General features: G+C 47.7%; 2 protein-coding genes across 4 annotated transcripts; both read right to left on the bottom strand.

Annotated features, from left to right (window-relative positions):
- Window positions 1-622: 622 nt before the first annotated feature.
- Mtfp1 (mitochondrial fission process 1) lies at window positions 623-3,939 on the bottom strand. Its single transcript, XM_015504949.2, has 4 exons — window positions 3,716-3,939; window positions 2,876-3,003; window positions 2,289-2,521; window positions 623-1,186 (listed from the first exon to the last, which is right to left on the bottom strand). The coding sequence occupies exons 1-4, from the start codon at window positions 3,780-3,782 to the stop codon at window positions 1,114-1,116; spliced, it is 501 nt and encodes a 166-aa protein (XP_015360435.1). The 5' UTR covers window positions 3,783-3,939; the 3' UTR covers window positions 623-1,113.
- Window positions 3,940-5,801: 1,862 nt separating this feature from the next.
- On the bottom strand, window positions 5,802-26,661 carry Sec14l2 (SEC14 like lipid binding 2). 3 transcript variants are annotated; one of them, XM_015504889.2, is made up of 12 exons: window positions 26,457-26,661; window positions 24,401-24,476; window positions 19,900-19,943; window positions 19,470-19,529; window positions 19,013-19,201; window positions 17,949-18,044; window positions 17,739-17,799; window positions 16,996-17,079; window positions 13,602-13,708; window positions 13,380-13,519; window positions 13,081-13,250; window positions 5,802-7,251 (listed from the first exon to the last, which is right to left on the bottom strand). In XM_015504889.2, exons 1-12 carry the CDS (start codon window positions 26,508-26,510, stop codon window positions 7,121-7,123), a joined length of 1,212 nt encoding a protein of 403 aa, XP_015360375.1. In that variant the 5' UTR covers window positions 26,511-26,661; the 3' UTR covers window positions 5,802-7,120. The 3 variants fall into 3 exon arrangements, with proteins under 3 accessions (XP_015360375.1, XP_015360377.1, XP_048654187.1); XM_015504891.2 differs by lacking the exon at window positions 26,457-26,661 and adding an exon at window positions 24,606-25,124; XM_048798230.1 differs by lacking the exon at window positions 24,401-24,476 and having other exon boundaries at window positions 26,457-26,582.
- Between the last annotated feature and the right edge of the window lie 220 nt (window positions 26,662-26,881).

The following is a 26,881-nucleotide window of genomic DNA, read 5'->3' as shown; positions in this document are numbered from 1 at the left end:
TGTTTTAGGTGGAGCCTTCCTGATGGATTCATGCCTTTCTGTAGAATGGGTTAACTATTGCAGGAGTTCAGACCCTTTCTCCTGCTTATGCACATACCCAGCTGCCTTCTGCTTTCTGCCATGAACTGAAGCAGAAGCTGAAAAGATGCCAGTGCCATGTTCTTGGACTTCCCAGTCTCCAGAACTGTGAGCCCAAATAAACCTCTATTCTTAATAAATTACCTGATCTCAGGTATTTTGTGATAGCAACAGTAAACAGGACACCCCTCTCCAAGCTTTTCTAACATCTTCAATTGTCCAGCAGAGTTCAGACTCCTTGCCATGGGCCTTTGTGTGATCTGGATGATACCCTATTGCCCATCCCATAACACCTTTCTTATATCCCCACCCAAATCTTCATTTCAGCCAGTCAGTCCTTTTTGGTTCCTTAGATTTGGAGTTTCTCTTGACTGATTACACTGATTCTTCCTTAGGATGTTCCCTCTCTTCTTTCTCCCACCCCTTCCTTCATGACCAGGAAGCCCTCTTCAGATTACAGCCCACTCTTCCCTTAGTTTACGTCTACCAGGAGAAGCCCTGATTCTACTTCCACATCCCTGCTCCTCCCCAACAGAAGAAAAACTCAATTCTTGAGGATTTATTGGGTTTGGATGTGGGCCTGGCCAGCTTTCCAGCCAGATCCTAGCAGCCCCTGTATCAGAGAAAGGCTTTCCTGAGGTATCTCGGATGCTCCATTCCTGTTTCTCATGAGTGTCTGTTGTCCAGCCATGATGCCATGGAGTGACGCAGCTAGGCGGCAGAGAATCCTATGCCCAGCTTGCCTTGCCCTCTTTGGGCTTCAGTCTCCTTATCTTCCATTTTCCTGTCAAAAGATAGAGCTGGGCCCACCCAGGGTCCCCTCCTGCTCAGTACAACAGATTCCATGGAAGCAAATGGGGTTTAGGTCCCACCTCTCTTTGGGACTCACTGCAGTCACTGCTCCTTGAGGCCTTTGTCTCTAAGCTTCCGTCCAGCTCAAACCTACTCAGTGTCAGGGCCATGGACCCTGGGGAACCAGGTGTCCACATCCCTAGCAGGAGTGGGCTGACCCACAGGCCAGGCACTGGGGTGGGGTCAGGAGGAGCTGGGCTTCCCCACTGATGGGTAGAGCTTGCGCAGGCTGGAGTCCAGGAGGAAGTCCACTGACCTGTAAGAAGGGTGAGGTTGGTGAGCAGGTGGCCAAGGTGTGAGGGAACAGGAGGCAGGAGGCCAGGGTGAGGGGAAGGGACTGCTAGACACAGGACACAAATGATATCCAGGTGGAAACCTCCCTTATCTTGCCCCTCACACCTTGGGCCATTTGAACCCCCAGCATAATACCCATTTTCCTTTTCTATATTCATCTGGGGAAAATGAGGCACCGAGAAGGTAAAGAACTTACTTCAGGCCTTAAGGTCTGTTATGTTCCCCCAGGAAAAGACTCCTTATCCCCTACATTCGGATTAATACCCATCTATAGTTCTAAGAGCAGTCACATGATCTAAGCCCAGCCAATCAGAAAAAGGCTGGCTTAGAGGTTGACATTCAGTCTGGATGGACCAATGACAGCCTTTGTTAGGATTTTTGTTATTACTATTCAAAAACTTCTGATGGGGCTTGGTAAACTGCCTGATGGAAACTGGGAGCTGCTTGGGGCCATCTCTATTCCCATGAGCAAAGCCACTAAGGTGCAGGATGGGGCAGAGAGAAGGAAAACAGACTAAGCTTCAGAGATCCAGATTCCTAATGACATCATGTGGATGCCTAGATCCAGCCATGCCTGAAAGCCAAACAAGCCTGGGCTGTTTTCCTCACTTAACTTACATAGTATGAGTCTGGCTTCTGTCACCAATAACTTCCCAAACCCACCATTCCAAGTACGCCCACTCTGCCTGCCACTGGTTGTTTTGTAACAAACACTACATTTTCTTCCTGGGAATTACTTGTCCTGTGTCCCATACCCTCAAGACACCCAGGGTCCACTCCTGCTCAGTACAACAGATTCTATAGAAGTAGATGGGGTTTAGGTCCCAATTCCCTTTGGGAGTCACTGCAGTCACTGCTCCTTGAGGCCTTTGTCTCTACGCTTCTGTCCATGGTAACATAAGAGTACCTGCCAGATCATATGAAAAGGGTACAAATTGTCCTTTCCATTTCAGGAGCCCTAAGTGCCAACCCTACCTCTGCTGCCATTGTTCTCTGTCCCATACCTCTCAGAGCCTACTTCTACCTACACAGGAGATGATCCCTGAGGTCAAGAGAGCACCCACCTGTCAATGGGGTGGATGATGAAGGGGATGGTCAGCAGCCCAACTGCAGTAGTGGTCCACTTGCGGACAGTCAGGGGCCAGCGGGTGGCAGTGCCCAGGACATAGAGAGAGGTAGCACACACGCGGTTGATAGTGAAGCCTGGGATGGCCACAGAAGCCAGAGCCTGCCACACAAAGGTGTCTACCACAGCCACAGTCACCCTCGTGCTGCGGCCTGCTTCAAGACCCTGCACCTGGTGGGCAGAGAGAAACTTAATCCAGCTGGGGTAGAGGCAAAAAAATTCTGTTAGACAAGGAGCATGAGCCTGGACCAAGGAGGGGGAGTGACCAGTCGGGGGGAGGCATCAGGGCAAAGGAACTGCTCTAGTTTTAGATTCTGGCCTATATACCACAGTCAGAACTAAGGATGGCCTTGTCCACATCCAAGAGTCGAGTATAGACTGCCACCTCCAGGTATGGGAGTGAGGTGCACTTTCCTACAAACAGGACTGGAGTACGGACTTTATCACTTGTAAAGCAGTAGACTGAGCCACACCCACACCTGGAGTGCACTGGGGTGGGGGTTGAGAAGGAAAGCTAACACTCACCTCTCCGGCCTTCTTGCCTTTGTCAATGGCATCCGCCAGCACATAGGAGCTGGATACACCATAGCTCAGCCACACCACAGCCTTTGGCACCAGGGAGCGGAAAGCTTCCCCCACCTCATTCGCATAACCTGGAGGGAGGGGACATTTAATTCTCAAACCCGTGGACTGTTCCACCAGGGGGCGCTGGAAAGAACTGGTTCTAATCCTATTCTGCAGCAGGGTGACCTTAGGCAATGACTACCTGTATAAACCTCTGTTTCCCAGTTCAACTCCAGGGCCCACTGAAGGGAAGATTGGGCAGAGCCACAATTATCGTGGCTCACTGATTAGATTTCCTAGCCTTGGTTCTGAAAGCGGGCACTAATGAGGTGACAGACAGCCAAAGACTGATCAAGAGCAACCCCAATGACCAGATACTCACCCTGTGCCAGGCCTTTCTGGGCTTTATCTCATTCCACCCTTACATCCACCACCCAATGAGAGAGGCCCTCATGTTGAGCCATTTTTGTCAAGGAGGAAATTGAGGCTAACATAGAACCAACTGAGTGGCAGGGCCGAGATGGGAGTACAGATGTCCTGACTCCACAGCTAGGGCTCCAGGATGCCAAAGAGGGCAACCCACTCATCCGGCTGGAGTTTTCTTTCTGGAGGGCTGACCAGCAGAGACCCCCAGGGCAGAGCTGAACCCATCAGTGTCGTGTGACCTTGGGCAAGTCCCTAGCCCAGGAAGAATGAGAACTAAAATACTCTCCCGTCTCCTCCAGGCCCCAGAATGGCACCTGGGAATCCCTGCTCCCCTGCCATGCGGTAGGGTCGCAACGTCAATCACTCCGCGCTCACCTAGGTATCGAACCCACGTGTCCCGGTAGAGGTCACGCTCTGCGCTCAGCCGCTGCGGCTCCGACATGACGATCCGCCGCAGCTCGGGCCACTGCTATTGGCACTGCCTATGCTTCCGCCTCCACCTATACAGACACTCGGGTCTCCCACTTCAGGACCAGCCGAAGGTCCTAGGCTGAAGGACGGTTTGGGCAGTCTCCGCCGGCAGGGAGCGTCTGCAAATTGCCCCGCATACCCAAGCCCCTCTCAGAGACTCCCATTTTGCAGATGGATTGCTTTTTCTCTGGGCAATTAGCAAAAACCTCTCCCAGGACTGACTGTAGCTTTTGGAGCCAAAGAACCTGAGGTTCTGAAAGGGAGATTGAACACATAGCTGTGTGACCCTGGGCAAGAGTCTACTTCTCTGAGCCTTACTTATTTATAAAATATTTGTAAAATATTATAAAATATTTGTAAAATAGGGGGAACGTTAGCATCCACTCCCTAGGATGGTTGCGGGGATTAATTATAACCATTGTTTTTATTTTTTTAAAAAATATTTTTAGTTGTAGATAGACACAATGCTTTATTTTATTTAGTTTTATGTGATGCTGGGGATCTAACCCAGGGCCTCACACATGCTAGGCAAGTGCTCTAACACTGAGCTACAACCCCAGCACCCCCACTGAGCTACAACCCCAGCACCCCCTTACTACCAGCTGGGACATTCGCTAAGGATTCTAAACAGCTTAGTTCCTTAAGCCCTCCCACCAACTATGATCCTCTTTTACAGAAGAGGAAATAGAGTCACAAAGAAGGTGGGTCACTTTCCTGGGACACACAGCTGCCAAGTAGTGAAGCTGGGATTTAAATCTAGACAGTGTGGCTTCAGATCCCATGCTCTTAAGGAGAGCTCAGTAAAGGAGGTTTGGGAAGGAAGTGAATGGCGAGTGGCCTAGAGGGTGGATGCCCGATTCTGCAGTCCCTCTCAGGAGGTGCCAGGTTTATCTATCAAGCACTAACTGGATCATTATGCACCCAGACTGAACCTTTTGGGGGGCAGGACGTTGAATGAATGCACGATTGAGACAAGGGAAACAAGGATGGGGTACAAAACTTCAGGGAAATGAGAACAGGAGAGAACTTAGGGGCTAGTGATTACAACAGGGGGAACCCCTACTGAATCTGTTTACCATGTGAGCAAGGAGTGCACTTTACTAAAAATCTGTGAATCCTCGGGGCAAGCACAAGGCCATTAGGAACAAGCTGTCCTGGGTCAAAATCTCAATTGTTCCGTCTATCACACATTAGCCTCCCCGAGCCCCAGTTCCCATAACTATAAAAAATGAGAGTAACCAATATTTACGGAGCGCTCACTTGTACCGGGCTCTTTTCTAAGAGCTTTGCATTTGCTTAGCCCTTAAATCTTTGCAACAATTCAAGTCAGTAAGCACGAGGATTTTGGCGTGGTGCCTAGATGTTCATTAATAATCATCTTTTATCATCAAATAAATACTGGGAAAATTAATATCAACTCGTTATGAAGGCCGCCGTTTTCAGCCCTAGGCGTCTGCATCCTTGTAAGTTAGTGTGAGGCAGTCAGTCAGCGGTTACATCTCGGGAACTTGGTTCGAGGCTATGGGTGGGGACAGAAATGTCTCCAGTCCCTGAATCACCGACAGTGCGGGTGCGGGTGCGGAGTTAGGAGACGGTCCCTAATACCACGTGATCACCCCTGCTCCACCTCCCTACCACTTTGGGTCCCTTGCAGGCGCAGCGAGCGCTGCTGGGACTGGCACTTGTCTAAGCTCACGTACACCGGGCGCTTTTGACGCCACCCAAAGGGGCCGGGCCTCTGCCCTCAACCGTGAAATCGACCCTAGCACCCTAAGGCCCTGAGTAAAGATGGCAGATGACAGCCCATTGGAAGAACCAATCAGGAGGCAAGTTGTTAGTCGAACCGCCCATAAAAGCTCTGGCGAGCGTACAGTCGCAGTGAGTTTCTGCGCCTGCGGCTCAAGGGTGGGACGTAGTTCCTAAGTGACATTCGGGTCTCAAAATAAGGGCAGCGAGGAATCGAGCGGTAGGCATTGAATTCCACTCTCTGTGCACTCAATGATGCTTTTATTCACCTATGAATCTTCCTAAAATAGCTTTGTAAACCAAGACCAGGATGTTCTCCTGAGCGATCTGACCTTCGCCTGTGCAGCCTCAGCCCCCTCTGGTCAGCGCTAACCCTGCCCCTGCCCCGAGCTCCCCAGGTTGGACCAGGGCTCGGGTTCACGGGAGAAGAGGTCCCGTAAGGGCCTGGGTCTGCCTTCCCCAGTTCTGAGTAACCCGGGATCTGGCGTTTTTTCGCAGGACGTGTCAGTTGAATTGCTGTGGTTTCGTGGCAGTCCCCAGTCCCTGGTTTTGCGAGATGCTGGCCAGGCCTTTGGCGACCTGCCCGGACAAACTCTCCCTGGCTACCTACATCCACAGGCACGCGGAACCCACTTTGCACCCGTTACACGCCTCCCACAGAGATGGGACTATCAAGACCTTGTTCAGGTCAGTCAGGAAGCCAGTTGGCAGGCACTGTGGGTGACTCAGACCAAAAAATGCTCTGAGTGCTACTGTATTCATATCATTTGTCAGAGGGTTACTTGGTGAACTCAAAAAAAGTGAATGGAAGGCCCCCCTTTTAGGACTCAATCCTAATCCAAGCCTCCTTGGTCCTTCCACCAGCTGTGATCCCTAGAGGTAATTGCCCTTGTGCTTTGTTTACCTTGGAGAACAGTGGCTGGGTACCAAGTCCCAGGAAGCTCTGAGTCACTGACAATCATTAGTAATTAAAGTGACATCCAGTGGGGCCCAGGAGTTGCTGGGGTTTTTAAAGTGAAAGACCTGCCTATCAACCTTCTATGTTGACTTGAGCCACTCCTGAGATTGGGATAAGCCAAAAGATACCCCAGCCTCAGTGATTTAAAAAAAAAAAAATTGGAAGGGAGTCTGTAGCAACCAGCCACCTTGCTGTCCCTCGTTATGATCTGAAGGTCCATGTTCATTTGGGAGCAAGTTCCTCCCCTACAATTGCTTCCCTGAAATGTTAGGTCCCCCCGCTTTTCTAATTTCTTCCCTGCTGCCATCCCCATGGTAACCTCTCTCCGTCTTAGCTGTCACTGAGCAGGTGAAGTTGGCAAGGCTTACAGAACAGATCCTATTGTGATGGTCATCCCCTGTGGACTCCTTAGTGATTTGAGAGGCAAGGAGACCCACTCTAGCTACTTGCCCTCTTCCTGATTCTAAAATGAAAGCTCCCAGATCCAGCCTGAAATCTTCCCTTCAGCCCAGTTTCTTTGAGCTGCAGGGTCGCAGGGAAATGACTGCTACAAGGAAACCAACAGGGAGACACTGAGGGGGCCAGGCCTGCTGTAGGAGGAGGCATTATTTGGGGGTGACTGCCCCCAGCTGATTCATCTTCTCTTCTGAGGCTTTGTCTGGAAGCAGGACCTCCACAGTGAAACCGACCTTCTTGGCATGAATGAAGCTGTAGGTGTTGTCAAACCGCAGGACATCTGAGGGGAGGCAGAAAAACAGACATTCAGGTGATTTTAATAGAAAGCTCAGGAACAATGATTGATATATATTTAATTGACTGAGCAATGCAGTGTGATAGGTAATGGGGATGAAGGGAGTATGCGCAATAGTCTTTGACCTTCTTAAAGTTAGTCTAGCTGAGTTGACAAGACTTTGTGGAGTGTAAAGCATGCTAAGTGCCGGATGAGTAACAAAGACAATCACATCTATAACATCTGGGAAGAAGAGGGCCCTGTACAACATAACCATGTCTTTTAAGACAAGGTAGAGCTTGAATTGGGCTCTGAAAAGGAAAGTAGAATTAATAGCAGCAGTAGTAGTTGTAATAATAGTATTAATGGCTATTTATGTGTCACAGCACTGGGTTGTTCACAACTCCATGAATTCAGCATTAGTCCTGTTTTATACCTGATAAAAAAAAGAGGTCTCTTATGTCACATAGTGAAAAAATGGTTGGAGCTAAATTCTCCTCTAGTTCACATTCCTCTTTGTCCTGCCTGACTTGGGCCTTGGAAAGCCAAGCCCTTTTCAGTTTCTGACAATAGGTAAAATGTGCAAGCTTTGTAAATCAGGAATTTATCCTGCAGAAAGATAAATAAACAAGGGTGCTCACTGCATATCTGCTTATAATAAGAAATTGGGAATACTCAAATATTCTTCAAGAGAAGATCATGGAGTTTTTTTTTTTTTTTTTTTTTTTTTTGGTACCGGGATTGAACCCAGTGGCATTTAACTATTGAACCACATCCCCAGCCCTTTATATATTTTACTTAGAGACAGGGTCTTTCAGACATAATTCCTATGAGTGCATCCATGTGTGTAAATGGCCTGTTTATTATGGAAACATGATACGTATAAAGGGATGGAAAATGTTTCATAAAATAATAGTCAAGACCTATTAGCAGTGGTTTTCAATGGGAAGAGAAAATGGGCATGTAGTTGGCAGAGAGAGCTTCCAAGCCTTGGCAATAGAACAGACCTGCTTTTAATCTAACCCTGTTTCTTTCAAAATTGTTCCATTTCAAACATCCCCTTCAAGAGAACTAAGCACAAAAACAAAAACACTAGTTCCACCTCTTCCTTATGCTGGTCTTTTCTCACTTTTCCCAGCAAGAAGAAAAACCTGTGTATTTATCCTAAGACTTTTACTTTCCCTTTTCCTGACCCTGGATAAAATGATAATTTAGACCAAAAGTAGGCATACCACCCACTCCTTCCTGGCATGAAGTGAGTATGTCATTTTTTCTCTGGACCAGAGGTCTTACAGGACTTACAGTCCTATAAAGAGGGAAGTTTTGCCAGGCATGATGGCACATGCCTGTAATCCTGGTGATTTTCGAGGCTGAGGCAGGAGAATTGAGCATTCCAGGCTAGCTTTAGCTAATTAGCAAGGTCCTAGGCAATTTAGTGATACCCTGACTCAAAAAATAAAATGGGCTGGGGATGTGGCTCATTGGTGAAGTGCCTCTGGGTTCAATCACTAGTCCAAAAACAAACAAACAAGGGGGAAAAATGAGTGAAGTTTTCTCTTTGCCCTGTATGACACAGCCTTGTCAACTAGAATCTATCACGCTGGAAGAAAGTTCTTTTGATCTCCTTAGGTCAAGAAGCAGCATTGAAATGGCTCTGCCTAGCAAGATATTCTGTCTTCAAAAACAAGGAAGGGGTTGATCAGAGGCACAGGCCCTTGGGAAGTGGAGTCACTGCAGCTCTAGATTCTGCATGGTTCATTTTTACACTAGTCATCTATTCACAGCTCATGGAGCCATTGAAGATCTTTCAAACTAGGGCTTCCCAAGTTTTGTTGGGATCTGAGAACCCCCCCTTGAGAATCTGATTAAAGCACCAAATTTCAGATTCCCTGGAGTCCATCATAGATCCTCTGGGGCAGTGGTTCCCAATGGGAAAGGTACTGTTCTGAAGATAAGTTGTCCTCATTTAATGTAATAAAAATATATGTATTCTAGGGCTGGGTGTAGCTGAGTGGTAGAGTGCTTGCCTCAAATGCATGAAGTACTGGGCTTAATCCCCACTACAGGGAAAAAATTAAATATATATATATATATATATATATATTTATATATATATTTATATGTATAATATAAATGAATACACACACCACATACATATGTACAATTGCAAATATATATTTGAAATTAGTTTCTTTTTATTTCTCTAATATTACAGATAGGAGATTATATTGAACCCAGGGTTGTCCTACCACTGAGTTGCATCCACAGCCCTTTTTATTTTTTATTTTGAGACAGGGTCTCACTAAGTTGTTAAGGTGGCCTAGAATTTGTGATCCTCCTGCCTCAGCTTCCTGAGTTGCTGGGATTGCAGTCTTGCACCATCATGCCCAGCGATATTGATTTTTAAATTATGTGTATAGGTATATTATGTATTTATGAATTCCATTTGAGAATAGTAAAGGGGACCCTAGACATATTATAAAAGGGGAGTGTTTGGTTTTAAGGATTTAGGACAACTGCTCTAGGGAGTCCATGGGCCCCGAATTAAGATCTGCTCTTGTCTACTCCCCTCATTTTAAAGAGAAGGGAAGCCACATCTAATTCATTAGAGACACTTGCTCAAACTCAGAGAACTGGTGGCCAAACTGGACCTTCTTAGAAAGCAGAACTTCTGTTGTCTGGCTGGCTTCTTTTCACCCAACACTGTCAGCAGCGCTGTGTCACCTTCTTTCCAGGTCTTCACGACCACATTGTACCCTCTTGTTGGACAAAAATATAGATCTTTTCTCTAAATCTTTCCATTCCTAGTTGAGTATTCCATACACAGTAGGTCCTCGGTAAATATTAGGTGAGAACAAAAAAAAAAGTTAAATCAGTTCAAACTTTGGTCCCCTTCGGCAATAATTTAGTACACCTGGACAAGGACCAGAAAAGCCCAGTGAAGGTTAATGTGTTCCAGCCATTGGAGGCTGGGCACTCAGAGGTTTAATTTCTCCACTGGATGATTGTGTTACACATTGCAGGGGATCTTCTGATTCTCTGAGGGCACTTACTTACCACAGATGAGTTTATGACCCAACACTGGATTCTCTGGGCTTGGGACTAACCTGAGCCGCTAATCCCACCTCATTGTCTTTTTACCTGGGAAGGCAGAATGGATGCCTTTCCTGGGAATGGGTGATTCACAGATCCCAAGCGAGGCCCTATAGGCACAGGGTTCCAGATATGTTCCTATCAGGAATGTATCCAAGAGGAGCTATAATAAATTTGGGATTTGTAAACCAAAGTCTGATTATGTTAAAGGTTCACAGACCCTTCTCAGGCTGTGTTGCCCTTCAGCTACTAAGGAAGAGACAGAGGGCTAATGGTCAATGCTAGAAAATAGGTTAGGGCTCCCCTAATGGATCTATGACAAAGAAATTATTTTCCTGGTCTGGGACTCCACTCTCTCCATCATCACATCAAAGAGATGTCCTGATCATCTCTAGGACAGTCTATATTCAAGAAATCATGGAGTAGGATTCTAGAGAGTTTCTTGCTCTCTACATAAGTTACTTTGTTGGAGAGAGAGCACCCCTTCTCTATACCTTATCTTTCCCATCCTTTAAAAAAAGAAATTCAAGCTTGTACGTACAAAGAAGTTTATCCTTTGTGGGTGACAGTATCTGGGCTGGTGCTAATCTTGTTCTTGCTGAAGCAATAGTATACACCCTCTCCCCCTGGACCAAGCTGCTTATTAACAAGAATACTCCCCACTCCATGGGGAGCCATATTGTGCCACAGAGCATCTGTGAGGAGGGGGCAGTAGAGACTGAGGTTGCCTGAGATGTGAGAAATGAGACAGAACTACAGACTAGGTGATGGTTGGATAAGCACAGAGGCTGAAACATCTGTGGAGCTAGTTCAGACCTCCTGGTGGTGCTCCTTAGAAATGGGCTACAGGGATAGATATGGTGGTATAAAACTATAATCCCGGCGACTCTGGAGGCTGAAGCAGGAGGATTGCAAATTCAAGGACTATCTGGGCAATTTAGTGAGATGCTGTCTCAAAATAAAATTTTCAAAGAGCTAGGGACATAGCTTAGTGGTAGAGTGCCCCTAGATTCAATTCCCAGTGTACCACACACACACACACACACACACACACACACACACAAAAAAAAAAAGAAAGAAAAGAAGAAAAAAAAGAAAAGAAAAAGAAAGAAAGAAAGAAAGAGGTCAGGGCAGGGCATAGTGGCACTTGCCCCAGCAACTTGAGAGGCTGAGGCAGGAGAATCACAAGTTCAAAGCCAGCCTCAGCAACTTAGCGAGACTGTCTCCAAATAAAAAATAAAGGGATAGGGATGTGACTCAGTTGTTAAGTGCCCCTAGGTTCAATCTGTATTACCAAACCAAAAAAAAAAAAAAAAGAAAAGACAGAGAGAGAGAGAGAGAAATAAAGAAAAAAGAGATGTGCCACTGGGCTTCTCCCATCTTTGCAGGATAATCTTCAGGATGGCCCTGCTCCCACAACTGCCCTAAAAATAATAATGGTGGCCACAGAGTATTGAGTGCTTGCTCTATGCCAGGCATTTCGGTAAGTGCCCCACAAATCTTATCACATCTGGTATCCCTATAAGATACCCCTTGTAGCAATCAAGAAATTGAAACTCAGGGAGGTTAAGTCACTAGCCTAAGGCCAGGCAGTCAGCCAGTAGTCCAGTCCAATTCAGGTCTGATCATAGAGCCAGCCCTTGCTCATTGATTTTCCACTCTTAGCCCCCTGACTCTGTCAGAAAGGAAACTGGGAATTTGGTTGTGTTTGTGTGTGCACACATGCTCATAAATGTACTGCATTGTCACTGGAAAGCACATTATTTTGTAGAAATAGTGGAAAAAATGAAAGCCCTAACTCTAATGCTAACTTTAATAAGGGTTATCTCAAGGGAGCTTAATCATCCTTCCTCTCCTGAGATAATCACTATTAGATTTAGCATAGACTCCCCAGAATTCTTTTCTGTGTACTCACTTTTTTTAAAAAACAATGTTAGTGTATACCATACATTCTGGGTTTCATTTAATAAGTATCAGACATTTTACATGTCAATTTATTCTCTTTGATGTCTATATGATATTCCAATGTATAAACGAACTATAATTTATTTAACAAGACCTTTTTATGGCCATTTGGTTTATTGCCAGTTTTCTAGGCTGCGTGGAACATCCTACTCCCTCTCTGTTTGTGTATTTGTGTAAATATTTCTGTAGGATATGTTTCCAGAAGTAGAACTGCTGAGCCAAAGGAAGTTTTAATCAATATTTCAAAGTCAAGAGAGGTTAAACACTTTTTCAAATGTCTGTTTGCCATCTTATTTCTTCATGTGTAAACTGCCTGTTCACATTCTGTGTCTGTTCTTTGATCAATTGGACATGAGTGGCACTCAGAAGGGTCAAGGCTGAGCTTTCTTCAGCACACTGCTGAACCTCTGATCTCTATACCTATCCAGGCAGTTCTGCCTCTCTGGCCTGTGGGGGAAGAGCATCCTCAAGAAATGTCTGGCTACGGTCACAGACTCAGACCCCAAAGCAGACATTCTGAACCCCTGTGCTTACCTACACTGTGACTCACCTATACCTGGAAGAGTCCCTTCCTATTTCTAACCAGCTGAGTCACCTTGAGCAAGTCATTGTACCTCTCCAAGTCACAGTTTCTCATCTATGCAAGGAGAGGGCTGCTCATGGGATTCTACTTCCCACTCAAACTCTTTGAGAGCCCAAATCCATGGAATAAGAAGGGACTCACAGGCAGAGAGCTGGATAGAGGCTTCAAGGCATTGCTAAGATAGATATACTTACAAATGCCAGGATCACTACAGGTGAGGGTCCCATCCTCAGGGACCAGGTGGGAGTTGTACCTCTGGTTAGGCAGCACCTCTGTCATCTCTCCTGCCCGCTGTCGCTCCCCCATCTTGGTCTTTAGGAAAATCCCAAAACCAACATCTGCTCCCTCTGACATAAACTGCCACCTGCAGGAGAAACCCACTCATTTAGACAAAATTCTATCTGTATGTGCATCTCTCTGGCACCAGGGATTTTTTTCCCACTACAGCCCACCGACTGGCACCTACAGGTCTCCTGGAAGGGCCAGGTCCTACCTGAGGACGCAGCCTGGAAAGAGGATCTCATACTCCACTTGATGGGAGGAGCCACGAGAAATCTGCACACTGTGTTCATATTGCTGCTTCACCTGGTCTCGCACATGATACTTCTTGGGGATGTCACCCCCATAGTTGATCTAAAAGCAGAGCACAGAATGAACTGGAATGTACATTTAAGTCAGGCTTCCCTGTTCACCTCCAGCCCCTGACGGCTCTCACCTTGGATTTGCATTTGGGATTTCCATCAGGGTCAGTCATGGTGCCCCCATATTCCACAGGCAACTGGTCAGGGCTGATATGTTTCAGTAGAATCTCCTTCCAGTTTGCTGGCAAGAGAGGGAAGAATGAGACATGTCACTATTAGGCAAGATTTCACCACAGCCCTGAAGGTTTATACTAAAGTGACAGAAAATAAAACTGTCCCTGTCTCTTTCCCTATGAAGATGGGTATTAGGAGGATATGATGTGTACACAGTACTTGCAGGGGAGTTAGGAACAGCCATCTCCCAGAGAAAGGATTCTGTCCTGGACCAGGAATTGGGAGATCTGGTTTGCTATCCTCTGACAGCCGAGCAACCTAAGAAAGTCAGTTCATTCAAGCTAGTTCTTCCTGCCCTACAGGTTGTGGCAGAAATGACCTAAGTATATTTGAGAGGGCATTAAGGTGCCCTACACTAAACAGAATATACTATCACCCCCAAGGAAGGTGGTACAAACATTAAAGTATAAGCAGGAGGAGGGCAGACAAAGTGGGGATGGGTGTTCCATGCAAAGGGAACAGCATGTGCAGCAGACAGGAAGGTCTGGTCTACCCTGATAAGATAGAAGACTGCACTTACCCTATATGTAATTGTACTCAATTGTGACTTACTAAATGAACCCACTGTACAGTGCTCCCTTAAATAGTTTCCCTTGGCTTTACCCAAGCCCCAAATTCACTCCTGCACCAGTTGTTTTGAGCTATTTTGGCTGCTTTTTATAACCAAGCCATCTCCTGACTAGAAGACATTCTGAACCCCTGTGCTTGATTCTAGTGCGGCCAGTACTGAGAACCCATCTCCAGCAATTCAAATTTGTGAAGGAATATAGCCAAGTACAATGTTTTGATACTGAAACCTTTTGGTGCTAACTATATAGACCATATATAGGCAGCAACTCCATGCCATGGGGGATAGCCTAGTGTCTTCTGTGTAGTGCTGACTGAAACCCTACAGGGACATGGCAGCACATGCCTGTAATCCCAGCAATCTGGGAGGCTGGGGCAGGAGGATCCCAAGTTCGAGGCCAGCCTTAGCAACTTACTGAGATCCTATCTCAAAATTTAAAAAATAAATAAGAAGGGCTGGGAATGTAGCTCAATGGTAGAGCACCCCTTAGTTCAATCCCCTGTAGCAAAAAATATAAAGAAAAAGAAACCCACAGACTGTCCATGGTCTTCCCAGTCCTTCAATTTTTAGGACCCAAGACCAGGTAACTTCTGGGAACATAATGTCTGTGGTTTTAAAGTGATTTAATCTGCACTGCTAAGCTCCAGTGACCAGCCTGGAGTGAATTTCATCCCTCCTTCGATGAAGATCCTGTACCTTCCCAGCCTGAGGCGGGTTTGGTTAAAAGAATTTTAGGTGTGGGAGGGAGAACAGACTGAGCCTCCTACATAGTTCAGCTGCCAGGAAACCAAACCGTCTCATGCACATGGTGGGTGGTAGCAGCAGATAAACCAAAAATCATAAAAGCCTTTTGCTCCGAATTTTCATTTCTTCCCCCAGTTCAGCTGGAGAGTTGGGATAAGTCCAGGACCATTCATCCCATCTTACAGAGGGAGTAACTGAGGCAACAAGAAACAGAATCTGTCACTGAACCCAGAAATCCTGCACTTCCCTGGCAATATCATACATGCTCCCATCTCCCTAGCATGTTTGGAAAATCATCACTTGTAAAATCACATAAAGGGGAACATTCAGAAACCTTCATAATCCCTATTACCTAGGCCCAGTTTCGCACAGGTGGCATCAAACCTTCCTTGAGCTGTGGTGATCTACCTTTCTAGTTCTTTTTCCCACCACTCCACTTCCTGCTCCGGAAAGCAGAAGTACCCATCCCTGGCTGGCTTGATTCCTGTGCATCCTCTTTGTGGGTTTTGGGTCTTGCTTTTCCGTGTGACCCTATGTTCTCCCTGCTTCTCTGCATATTCAATCCCTGTTGGCCTGCTTCTCTGCCAACAACATTAATCACTTCTTCTCAGTCTCCCTGGTGGGCACTTCTTCCTCTGCCTGCTCTTGAATTTGGATATTCCCCCAAGGTTCAGCCTCTGCTCTTCCCTTGGCATCTTACCTACTTCAAGGTTTTAGCTACCACCGTTATTTGATAATTCCCAAATTTCCAGACTGAAGTTCTCACCTAAGCTTCAGGCACATGTGTTCCCAACATCTGTAGATCTCGCAGACTCTTCAGGCTTAACCCCAAGCTCATTCAAATTTCTACCAGTTGTTTTCCTCTGTTGAACTAATTTAGCATCACCATCTACTCTGTCATTTATGCCAGATACCAAGAAGCCATTCTGGATTTCTCTTTCTCTCTTATCTCCTACATTCAGTCAACTTGACTTCTGCTCTTTTACTTCCTAAATAAGCCTAAATCCACCTTCTTCTCTTATCCTGACCACTGCTGCCCCAGTTCATGCTTGCAATACCTCCTGCATGGACTGTGGCAACAGTTTGCAAACTGGCATCAGTTCTTCACAATCTTGCCATACATCAGTTTAAAATCTGATGATAGGGGCCTATACAGTTATGTCCCAGCTTCTCAACATAGTACCCTGCATCTGCAACCTGGCTCCTGGCTCTCCAGCCTCACCTCTTGCCCCACCCTGTCTTGTGTTTAATAACAACTTCCTGTGCCACACCAGAAGGTCTTTGCTCAATGCCTACTTTCTGCCAAGCAGCTTCCTGCCTTGTTGCACGCAGCCCACTCTTACTCATCCCACAGTGTGTAGTTCAGATGGGCATCACCTCCTCCCCAGCTTAAGTGGAGCCGGTAACCCTGCTCAGCTCCAGTACACTTTGTGGTTTCCCTTTTCTTCCATTTACCATATTGTGCTGATAAACATCTGTTTGTGTCTCCCTTCCCTCAGAGTTCTTCAAGGGACTCTGTCTTTTTCATCTTTGGATCCTGGCACCTAGCCCAGGGCCTGGCACATGAGAAGATGCTTGTCACATGAAGCCACTCCTAGTTGCCCCCAACTAAAAGCAAAACCTTGCTCTTCTAATCTCCATGGCACCTTCTCAATGTGTTTTCTAGTATCTTCTAGTTTGTATCTTAGCTTTCTCTCTATAGGTCGCCTTTCTCCCATAATACATGAATGTCTTAAGGGCAAGGACTAGAGTTTCTTTCATCTATGAATCTGTGATTGTGAGCCCAGTGTTTGCTTCTAGAGTATCTGAGAAAAAGAGTTCTTATGAAGACTGACAGGAAGACCCCAGGTCTGTCCCTCCTTGCACCTGGGTCCCACTGCTCCCAAGCCTTCACCCTGGCAGCCATGGCTATACCTGGGAAACCTGACCCAATTCGGGTCACAGACCAATCTGTGGAGTTGAGAAGAGTCTGAGCCACTCACCTCCAAGGACCATGATTTTCTTCCGAGTGTCCTCACTCAGGAAGGGTTTGATGAGATTATAGGCCACAGGAAACAGCTTGGGGGCTAGAACAGAGACCAGACCATGTGAGGCTGGGGGCAATGTTCAGTCAATCCCTAACGGTGTCATCTGTAGCCCACCTCTCTGCAGCACCCCTACCCCATGCTGGGCCACACATCCCTGGTGCTATGGAGTGCACATCAGCTGCCCAGGGTATGAGGCTCAGTGTGGGCACCTGTTTGAAGTTCAGCCTCCCCATCCTTGGATCTAGTTAAATGATCCCTTCCTATCTCATTAGGATAGACAACTCCAAAGGAGGTGATAAAAACTAAAAGCTCTGCACATTGGAAAGCATCTGATATGTCAACACCAACCTTTGGAACATGATCTTGGGCCCCTCCTTTGTCTCCTTGTTTTGCTTTTTTCAATCTGCCTCCAAGTAATGTTTTTGGCCCCCTTTCCTATTTGACTTCTCACTGGAAATTCCCAACTTACTTTTATTTATTAATTTTTTTGGTACTAGGAATTGGACCCAGGGGCGCTTAACCACTGAGCCACATCCCAGCCCCTTTTTTTTGTATTTATTTAGAGACAGTGTTTTGCTGAGTTGCTTAGAGCCTTGCCAAATTACTGAGGCTGGCTCTGACCTCATGATCCTTCTGTCTCGGCCTCCTGAGCCACTGGGATTACAGGTGTGTGTGCCACCGCACCCAGCCCTACTTACCTTTAACAACAAATAGACGCTTCAGTGTTTCAGGATAATTTTCCTCAAACATGCAGAGAAACTGTGGAAACAAAAAATCACTGGTTCCAGCAGGCTCAGGCTTTTGTGCCAGGGAGAGAAGCCCTGCTTCCTCCAGACCATAATCTGCCCCCATGGCTGCACCCATCCCACAGGGCAACCTAGATGAGGATCCCACTCCGACTCCCTTACCTCTCCATAAGCTTCCACTGCAGGTTTCCAGAGATGCTTGAGGCCCAGCCCCTCACAGTCATAAATCATGGTGATGGTCTCTATTTTCTTCCCCAACTACAGGGAACAGACAGCAGAAAGTCACATTAGGCTGCCCCAGTGCAGAAGCCCAGCCCTGTTCAGGGCAAATGCTGATTGCACCATGTACCCACCGAACAACTACATCTCGTCTGGGCTGGGCCCAGGGTTTTCCAAATAGAATTAACCACCCCATGCTGGAATTGTGGCCTAAGCAAGTGGTTCCCCCTGCCTAGGTCTCCATGTTCTCAAGTGGTAAACGACTGGGTGGATCTAGATTACATCTGAGGTCCCTTTGTCCTGAAGGTTTGCCTGGCAGCTTCTCTTCCTTTGAATCACCGTGTGATCTCTGGGCAGCACCCATGAGGCACCTGTGCAGTCAATTCTCGAGCAGGTACAGATGATCTGTCCACTCTAAGCCCTTAAGGGAAAATGTAGGTTGAATGTCTCCTGCATCTCCAGCCCCTTGGGGTCTCTGCACCCAGTAGCCTCTCTGTGAACATTTGAAGATGACAGTACTGAAATGTCCCTAAATGTTATCATATTGTTTCACTAGATCTTTACAACTGTTGGAAGGAGGTAGACCAGGATGGCAGCTCCAGATTGTTTCTCCGTCTTTTTCTCAGTACGGATTCAGGAGTCCTGATCTCTTTTGAATTCAGTTAGACAAGCACAGAATCTGAGCTCATCAACACCAATGGTGCCCCAATACTTGTCCAATAATGGATTACCTTATTTGGCAAAACAAAAATTTGTCAGACTGGGGTTGTAGTTCACTGGTAAGAGCACTTATTTAGCATATGTAAGGCCCTGGGTTCAATCTCCAGCACAACAAAAACTGGCAATATTATATCAGTTTCTAAAATTCTGAGACTTTACTGATCTATGAAATCCAAAAGCCTGGTCCTCAGCCCTGAGGCTGTACTTCCATCCCTGTGTGACATCCTTGCTTCAGTTTGAATGCTTCCACAGGGTCAACTTATTCTGGACAACAGCAGATCACTCACCTTTGTGCTCTGGTGGGCACACTCCTGTAAAAGCAGCTCACAGTCCCGCATCTTGGTCCTGAGCAAGTCCTGTTTGGTGGCTGACAACAGCAGACCCTTCGCATCCAGAGGCCCAATGATATCGTACCAGACAGGGCAGCCCTCCAGGTCATAGCCACACCTGCCCCCTGACAGATACTGTTGGATCACCTGAGCAAAGACATCTAAGTGAGGAGGTAGTATCTGGGAAGACCAGGGCATCCCTACCTTCCCTGGATGGCAGAGCTTTACTTTGGGTTCCTTAGTCTCTCCCTTCTCATCCCTCCCTGGATGCCAATGGATACCCACTCTGGAAACCATCATGGCTCCCTTGGCATTGTCATACCTTTCCTCTGAGGATCCCAGTCCATAAACCCAGGACACTGGCTGTGGGTCTATTGTTCTAGCATTGAAATGGAGCAAGCTAATGTATCCTCACCTCTGGAGGCTGCCAGCTAATGATGTTGTCAATGTCCTTTTGCTTTCGGAACTCCACATGCTACAAACATACAATCAGAGATTTTAAAGTAGGAAGTGGGGAGGAGGGGTAAGAAGGGGTTCTTAATATGCATCTAACAATAAGTGACAGCATGAAATGGAAAAGAAGGCCCTGCCTGTTTCAGAGGTCTCAGCTGAACAGATTAGCATTCTTGCCTGGCCTGGAACTAGGAAAGCTCTGCAGATCCAAAGAAAGGAATGCACTTTGTCCCAGAGGGATAATGCGACAGTGATCGGCTAAAACTCAGATATGTTACACAAGCAAAAGACTGTGATCAGAGTAGGTGGGGGTGGGCAAAAGGAAATCCAGGCAAGGTGTGATTCTGATGGGGAGGAGGCAACAGTGGGATTTCGAGCCAAATGGATCTCACCTTCCGGAGCATAGCCTCTGACTTCTGCAGGTCGAAGCTTCTTGCTATAATAGAGAAACACAGTCACAATTAGGCCAGCAGTCTGGGTGCCCAAGGATGGAGAAACTTCCCTGTTCCCATCCTGGGACCAACTCCTCTAGGGTGTTCTCCCCAGCTGCCTGGAAGATCATCCCACATGCAGAAGCCAATATGAAGACTTCCCTGAGGGCTTCTGGAACACCACAGCCCCTGGTTCTGTGGGGAGTGCAGGTCAAGTTTAGGGAAGCTGGGGATAGGATTGCAACCTCAGGGTCAAAAGAGTTCTACCCCAGTGGATGTAATCAGGTGAAGGGTCTTATCTCTTCTCAGGGAAAGTGAACCCTGGACCCCCTTATCATTTGGCCTTCCCCCTTACATGGAGAAACTTTATCTCCTCTAGTCTAACATCCAACCCTGAGAAGTTGACCCACAGTTCAAAGATGAACATAGTTGCCCTGTAATCTGGGATGAAACTGGCAGAACACCCCAGTGAGGTAGAGGAGTCAATACGCCTCCAGTCGATCTTCTCATGTGCTTAAAGGACCCACACATACCTTAAAGGAGCACAAAGAGTTCCTGAAAAGTTTCTGAATTAAAATTCACCTGAGCCAACACTTTATTTATGTATGAACCCCAACAAGTTGTCCTGCTCAAGTTTGAACACAAAGACCTCACTGTCCCTCAAGGCTACTTGCTCCCAACTAATTAGAGCTTCCATCTGCACTTCTCATACTGAGTGGAGATCCACTCCTGAGACACTCAGAGGACAGGGTTGCTTCTTTAGTCACATGATAACCCTTCTGATACTAGAAAATTCTGTGCTGTCAACCTGGATCTGTGCTAATATCATGCTGTACATCCTTGGAGCCTTTCACTATTCCTCACAATCAGTTCCAAGACCATCCTCGTAACTTCCCTTTGGATGATTTCCAGTTTGTCAACGTACCTCTTAAAGTGTGCTGTTCAGAGCCAAGCATAGCCCCAGGTGTTATATGCCTTCTCCAATAAAGCCTAAGAATTTTCTTGACAACAGTCCTGCCCTTAACCCAGGCAGAACTTTGACTCAACCAAAAGCCGCAAATCCTTTGCACCTGTGCTGTTAAGCTTTTATCCCATACATAGAGATCCATCGCTATCAAGTTTCATCTTGGTACAGCCAGCTTCATTCCAACCTTTGAAAATTTTCTAAGATCCAGATTCTGGCCAATTTGACCATCTGATCTATGAACCGTACAACCTCAGCCCCAAGCTGTACATCCTTCATGGATTTGTTTGGTATCCAGATCAGCTGAGAACCCTGGAACCTGGGCCAGAAAGGCTGCTCCCTGGGCTGTCACTAGTCCCTTCATATCACTCTCTAGGACGAATACATTCCCTGACTTTGTTGTCGTGAAATCCAGTCCTCTCTCCTGGGCCCAGAAGCTGCATCATGAGGTTTGACCAGTGCCACTCCCATCACATGTGCTGGACACACACTGCTAGAACTGAACAGCCACTCTCAGGAACTGGTCTTGGGAAGTTCCTCTCAACTACCACCCTTTCAGTGCAATTCAGCAACCTAGAGTAGCTTGCACAGGAACACAATGCAGATTTGCATCCCAGCTCTTCTACCTTCTCTGTTTGACCTTGGACAAGATACATCTCTGACCCAATCATCAGATGAACTAGGAAGCAGTAAAGAGAAGCTGGGAATCTTCCACAGAAAGGGCACACTCCTAAAGGAAAGCCCTTATCTTCCTAAAGAACAGAGGCAGGGTGGCAGCAAATGGTGAACCCCAGATCTGGGTGGGAGTAAGCTCTCCAGGTAACCCTTATCTATCAAGGTCCAACATCCAGGGTCTGAGTTGCTACTTGCTTCTGACAGCACTCTACCTGGTGCCTCCCCATTTCTGCTCAGTCAAATCTCGCTGGGCTCTTGCTGCCCTGGTCAGTGGCAGCTTAAAGCCATGGCACTGCAAGAGAACCCAACCCTGTAAAATGTGCTAATATCATGCTGTACATCCTTGGAGCCTTTCACTATTTCTCACAATCAGTTCCAAGACCATCCTCGTAACTTCCCTTTGGATGATTTCCAGTTTGTCAAATGTGTTCTCAGAGTTTCCACCACCTCTTCATCTTGCTATCTAACTCTTCTTGCTGGGTGCCCAGAGCTCAGCCACAGCCAGAGGTAGGGGTTCAGTGGGGACTTGTATAACTGTTCACATGCCTGGGGGCCAACAGAAAACTGAACCCCAACCTCACACCTGGGTTAGAGAAAGACATGATGCTGGTGTGCAGTTTACAAAAGTCTCCTTTAGAATCAAAGGGAGAAAGGGAAAAGGGTTTTTTTTTTTTTTTTAAGTCAACAAAAACCCTAATTGGAATTCATAATAGGGTCTGACCAAGCCTGAACTCTTGCCCAGGAAATGTGAGCCACAAGTAAAATGTAGAAGAGACACTTTCAAACTGTTTTAGAAGCAAAGCTTGGCTACAGGAGCAGCCGTGGCTTACTGGAAAGGATGCTGAGGCTTACTGGAAAGGGCGCTGTCTGAGAATCTGGAGTTTCTGCCCTGATTCTGCTTTGCAATAGCTGTGTACCTTCAGGTAAATCCCCTTCCCTCTTTGAAACTAAGTTTTCTCGTCTGGCAAATGAGGATGACCACACTCTTTGATACCCCTGTGAGTGTGAAGGTGGTGTGGTGCCTGATATGGGTACTTGGTGAACTATCAAGCCTTATGCAAAAAAGGTTATCCCAGGACTCAGGAGAAGTGGGGTTAGGTGTTTGAGAGACCAGCTGCCAGGACCCCACCATTCTTCCTAGACAAAAGAGATCTACAGAACTCTTTAGAGGCTCTCTGAAACCACACTTCCCTCCTCCTAGCAGCTTGGTTTGATCGTCTTGCAGCTGGCCCTTTAAGGAGGCCACTGTCTTCCCACTCTCTCCACCCACCTGCTTCTAGCTTCAGCCCTTCAGCAAATGCTAGGCCAAAATTTCCTCCAGCCTGGACTAACTCCACTGCCACCTCCACACTGCCCCTCCACCCTCTCTGGGTGGGCTGGGAACACAGGATCACATCTTTTGGGGGAAATGGGCAAGTGACACTTCCAGTGGCACCCAAGGCCCCACGTGGCTCTCCTGGATGCTCCTACCGTCAGTGTTTGCTAGCAGACCTGCAAGAGCATACTAGCTCCACTAAATTTCTGGGGACAAAAAAAGAAACTACAGCAACTTGGGAAGCTGAAGCATGAGGATTGAAAATTCAAAGCCAGCCCCTCAGAACTTAGCAAGACGCTGTCTCCAAATTAAAAACAAAACAAAACAACAACAAAAAAATGTTTTAAAGGAATGGGAATTTAGCTTAATGGTAAAGTGCCCTGGGTTCAATTCCTAGTAACACACACACATAAAAGGAAACTACATATTTTCACCTGTCCCACACTACTGGGCATGTAGGGGTGTGTGTGTGTGTGTGTGTGTGTGTGTGTGTGTGTGTGTGTCCTCAAGCAAATAATAAGATATGATTTATACTTTAATATTTGGGGATATGATTCTACATCACATCTTAAGCTTGTTAATTTAATACAGTGGTATTTTCTTTGTTATTTTTATTTCCAGTAATAAAGTCTCTATAAAGAAAAAAAAAGTGTGTCAGAAGAACTGGGGAGGGTGGCACATGTCTCGACTCACAGGAGAGGAGAAGAGGGAAATGAACAGAAAGGTTTTAGGAGTGAGAGAGAACAGGATCAAGTTTGACCTTGATGTTAGTAGCAGCTTGTACAGGTCATCATTAAATGCAGAGCTCTGTTGTGTCGTATCTTGCACCAGGCAGGGCACCCTGTCTTGTCCTGTTCTCCCAGGGGAAGATCTCTTAGGAAAGAAGTGAGACTTTGACTCAGATGCCACAGCCAGGCCAGAGCAGAGCTGGAACTATAACTTGGGGCCCTGGCACCTGGCAGGGATTTGAGAAATCTTGTCTATTCAAGTTGAGCTGAGCCCCTCACATTCCCCATGCACACTTCCACTTCAAGTTTCCTGAACCGCTGGCAGCAGAGGCTTTGTCATCTGACAGGGCCCAGAGAGGGCCAGCCTCTCCCAGGGACCAGGACTCTGGTTCTAACCTCACCTCTGCCTCTGACTTCTCACTTGGTGGGGCCCTCCTCACTTTTCCTCACTTTGCTTCCTCCAATAGATCAGCAGAACAGATTTATGTAGTAGACAGAAAGGACACTGGCCTGACAGTAAGCAGACTGGGACTCCAGTCTTGTCTCTGCCTGCAGCTCACCCATAGTGTGACTTGGAGCAAGTCACTTTGCCTCTCTGAGCCTTAGTGTCTTTACCTACCAAGAGAAAGGTTGAGGTTTTGTAATTGCCAAGTACTATTTTATTCTAAAGCCTGAACACCCCCAAATTCTCGATTGCCAGGGGCAGGGTTCCCAGAGGTGGTCATTCTGTTTCCCAGAATGCACTCTTGCCTCAGCCTCCCACAGCCCCTCTTCCCTCACCTCGGAGCCAGCGCAGAAGAAAATAGTCATCTGGATTCGGCAGGGCAGGCAGCACGTCCTGGACATTCTCCCGAAACTGTAGGGAGAGGCAGCTTGGGTGAATGGTAGGTCCCACTCTGACCACCCTCTGCCAGGGACTCTCCACAGGGGACTTTGCTGGACCCCTCTGTTACATTGTTCAATGTTATAGAAACTGTCTGAGTACCTGGGCCCCTGGGGCTCTCTGCCTTGCCGGGTGCCAGGTCAGGTAGCAGGGGAGGGGGTAAGAAGTGAATATGACACTGTGCCTGCCTCTCTGTGAGTCCTTCTACACACCAGTCTGACCAGGTGCAGTAGCAGGCACTGGCACTGTATCTTATCTACTCCTCACTTTAAGCCTCTGGGGGTATCACTGTCCCCATTTTACAGATGAAGGAATAAGAGCTCAGAGAGGCTAAGTAACATGTCCAGGTTCAAACAATTAGTAATAAACAGAGCTAGGATACACATCTGGGCCTGTCCAGAGTCCAGAGCACATACTCCTTTCACCAAGGTCTCTTGTCCCATTGGTAATAGGTGAGCATTGTGCTAGGCAGCAAAGGGAAGGAAAAGGGGGGTCTCATATGACTTCATGTAAAAAAAAATAGCATTTAAGCTGGGCTTGAAGGAATTGGAAAGAAGCAGAGGGAAGGGAGTGGGCAAGCCGGGTGGATAGAACAGTTTCAGCAGGAAGCCATGAAGGGGGAAAGTGCAGTCAAACAAGAGAGGTGGACAGTGACCCTAAGGGATAGCCACACCCACCTCCAATCTCTTATTACCTTGTAGGTGAGCAGGCCCCCATGCACCCTCCCCAAGCCTCCAGTTCAGCCATTCACCTTTCCCTGGTCACTGACATACAGAGGGGACCAATGAGGACCAGCCACCTCTGCCCCTTGCCTAGGTCAGCCAGGATTGAAACTATCCCAACCCCCAAAGCAGCTCCTAATGTTCCAGGGTCACTACTCATCCAAACTTCAGGCATAAAGCCATCCCCCACCAATGACCCTACCCAGCCCCTGGTTTCCAGTATAATCATACCTTATTTGTTCCCTGCAAGTCAGCAGTAAAATCTGAAGTCTCCCTATCCCACCTTCCTGGGATGGGGGAGACCCAGCCTGGAAAAATTCTTCATGGAGCCAATGTCTTCCTATTACTGCCACAGCATGGGGCATCCTCTCCCTGCACCCAAGCAATGGAAAACTGCCCACCCATGGAACCTCCAAACCTTGGGGCTGGACCCAGATGAGGCCCTGAGAAGACCACCCCTCTCCCCAAAGGTAACAGAGATAAGGAGATTCAACTGGTGGGGAAGGGGGCGGGGCCAGACCTTGAACTGTAGCCCCCTCCTCTGGCCAGGTTCACCTCCTTGCCTTCTGAGGAATATCAACCTAGGTCTCCAATCAAGAAGGGATCTGGGTTGCAACACAGGCGAGGGTTGGTCTTGGCTCAAACTAAACCCAACACAGTGCGTCCTAGGAAGGGATCTTAGATATAGATGTACTATCTTCAACATCAGCTGGTCCAACCAGGAGCAACCAGAGAAGGACCGGGCTTTGCCCAAGGTCGCACAGAGATTTGGTCCTGAGCAAGGGGTACCAGAGTATCCTAAGGAGCTGTCCAGGACCCTTTTCATCTGCCACTGCCTGGGCAAGAGGAAAATCTCCCGGAAATAGGAGAAAACCTGGGGCCCTGCCCCTGTCCCAGGGCCCGGCTGCCAGTGCCTGCCAGCCCCGAGGATGAATGTTGCCTTTGTGCCCTCAGCAGCCTCCAAGGGCTTCCAAGCAACCACTTCTTCCCAGGTGGCACCGCCAGGGCTGCTCGGAGCTGGGGCCGGGGTGACCAAACTTCCTAGGGTCCCCAGGCAAACTGAAAGAGGGAAGAGCCGTCAGCTGGGTACCGGCCAAGCGGGGGCGGCCGGCTGCTGCTCCCTCCGCCGCCCTCCCGCCGGGACAGTCCCTCACCACTCAACCAGTCTCTTCTCACCCGAGGAAGAGAGCCACAGCCCCGAGCAGGGGCCCGGGCCAGGCAGACGGCTCACCTTGGCTAGTGCCTCTTTCTGTTTGGGGCTCAGATCACCGACTCTGCCGCTCATCCTGGCTCAGGCTCGGGGCGCGGCGGTTGCGGCAGCTGATGGAGCACGGACTCGTTCGCCGCCGCCGGAGTAAAGTCCCAGCCTTTTGCCGGGGCCGCGGGGCCGGCGACCAAGCCCCGCCTCTTAAAGGATCCCGAGGGGCGGGGTGGGGAGGGACGCGCGGAGNAAGGTTATCCCAGGACTCAGGAGAAGTGGGGTTAGGTGTTTGAGAGACCAGCTGCCAGGACCCCACCATTCTTCCTAGACAAAAGAGATCTACAGAACTCTTTAGAGGCTCTAACGCGTGCCCGCTGCCTCCTCAGGAATCCGAGCCAGGCGCGGGAAGCGAACCCGATTGCCCACCCGGATTGTGGCCAGTGGGCATCAGACGA

This window comes from Marmota marmota, unplaced genomic scaffold (genome assembly GCF_001458135.2).
Source record: "Marmota marmota marmota unplaced genomic scaffold, marMar, whole genome shotgun sequence".
NCBI classification, from domain to species: domain Eukaryota; kingdom Metazoa; phylum Chordata; class Mammalia; order Rodentia; family Sciuridae; genus Marmota; species Marmota marmota.
Note: the sequence above shows the minus strand (reverse complement) of the source record. Positions and strands in the feature narration are given on the sequence as shown.

Coding starts and splice junctions, on each gene's coding strand:
- Mtfp1 (XM_015504949.2), bottom strand. CDS start 3,782: ATGTCGGAGCCGCAGCGGCTGAGCGCAGAGCGTGACCTCTACCGGGAC. Junction 2,522..2,875: donor AAGGCAAGAAGGCCGGAGAG/GTGAGTGTTAGC, acceptor TCTGCCCACCAG/GTGCAGGGTCTTGAAGCAGG. Junction 1,187..2,288: donor ATCATCCACCCCATTGACAG/GTGGGTGCTCTC, acceptor CCCTTCTTACAG/GTCAGTGGACTTCCTCCTGG.
- Sec14l2 (XM_015504889.2), bottom strand. CDS start 26,510: ATGAGCGGCAGAGTCGGTGATCTGAGCCCCAAACAGAAAGAGGCACTA. Junction 19,202..19,469: donor TTAGCTGGCAGCCTCCAGAG/GTGAGGATACAT, acceptor GTCTTTGCTCAG/GTGATCCAACAGTATCTGTC. Junction 13,709..16,995: donor GAAAATCATGGTCCTTGGAG/GTGAGTGGCTCA, acceptor CTCTCTTGCCAG/CAAACTGGAAGGAGATTCTA.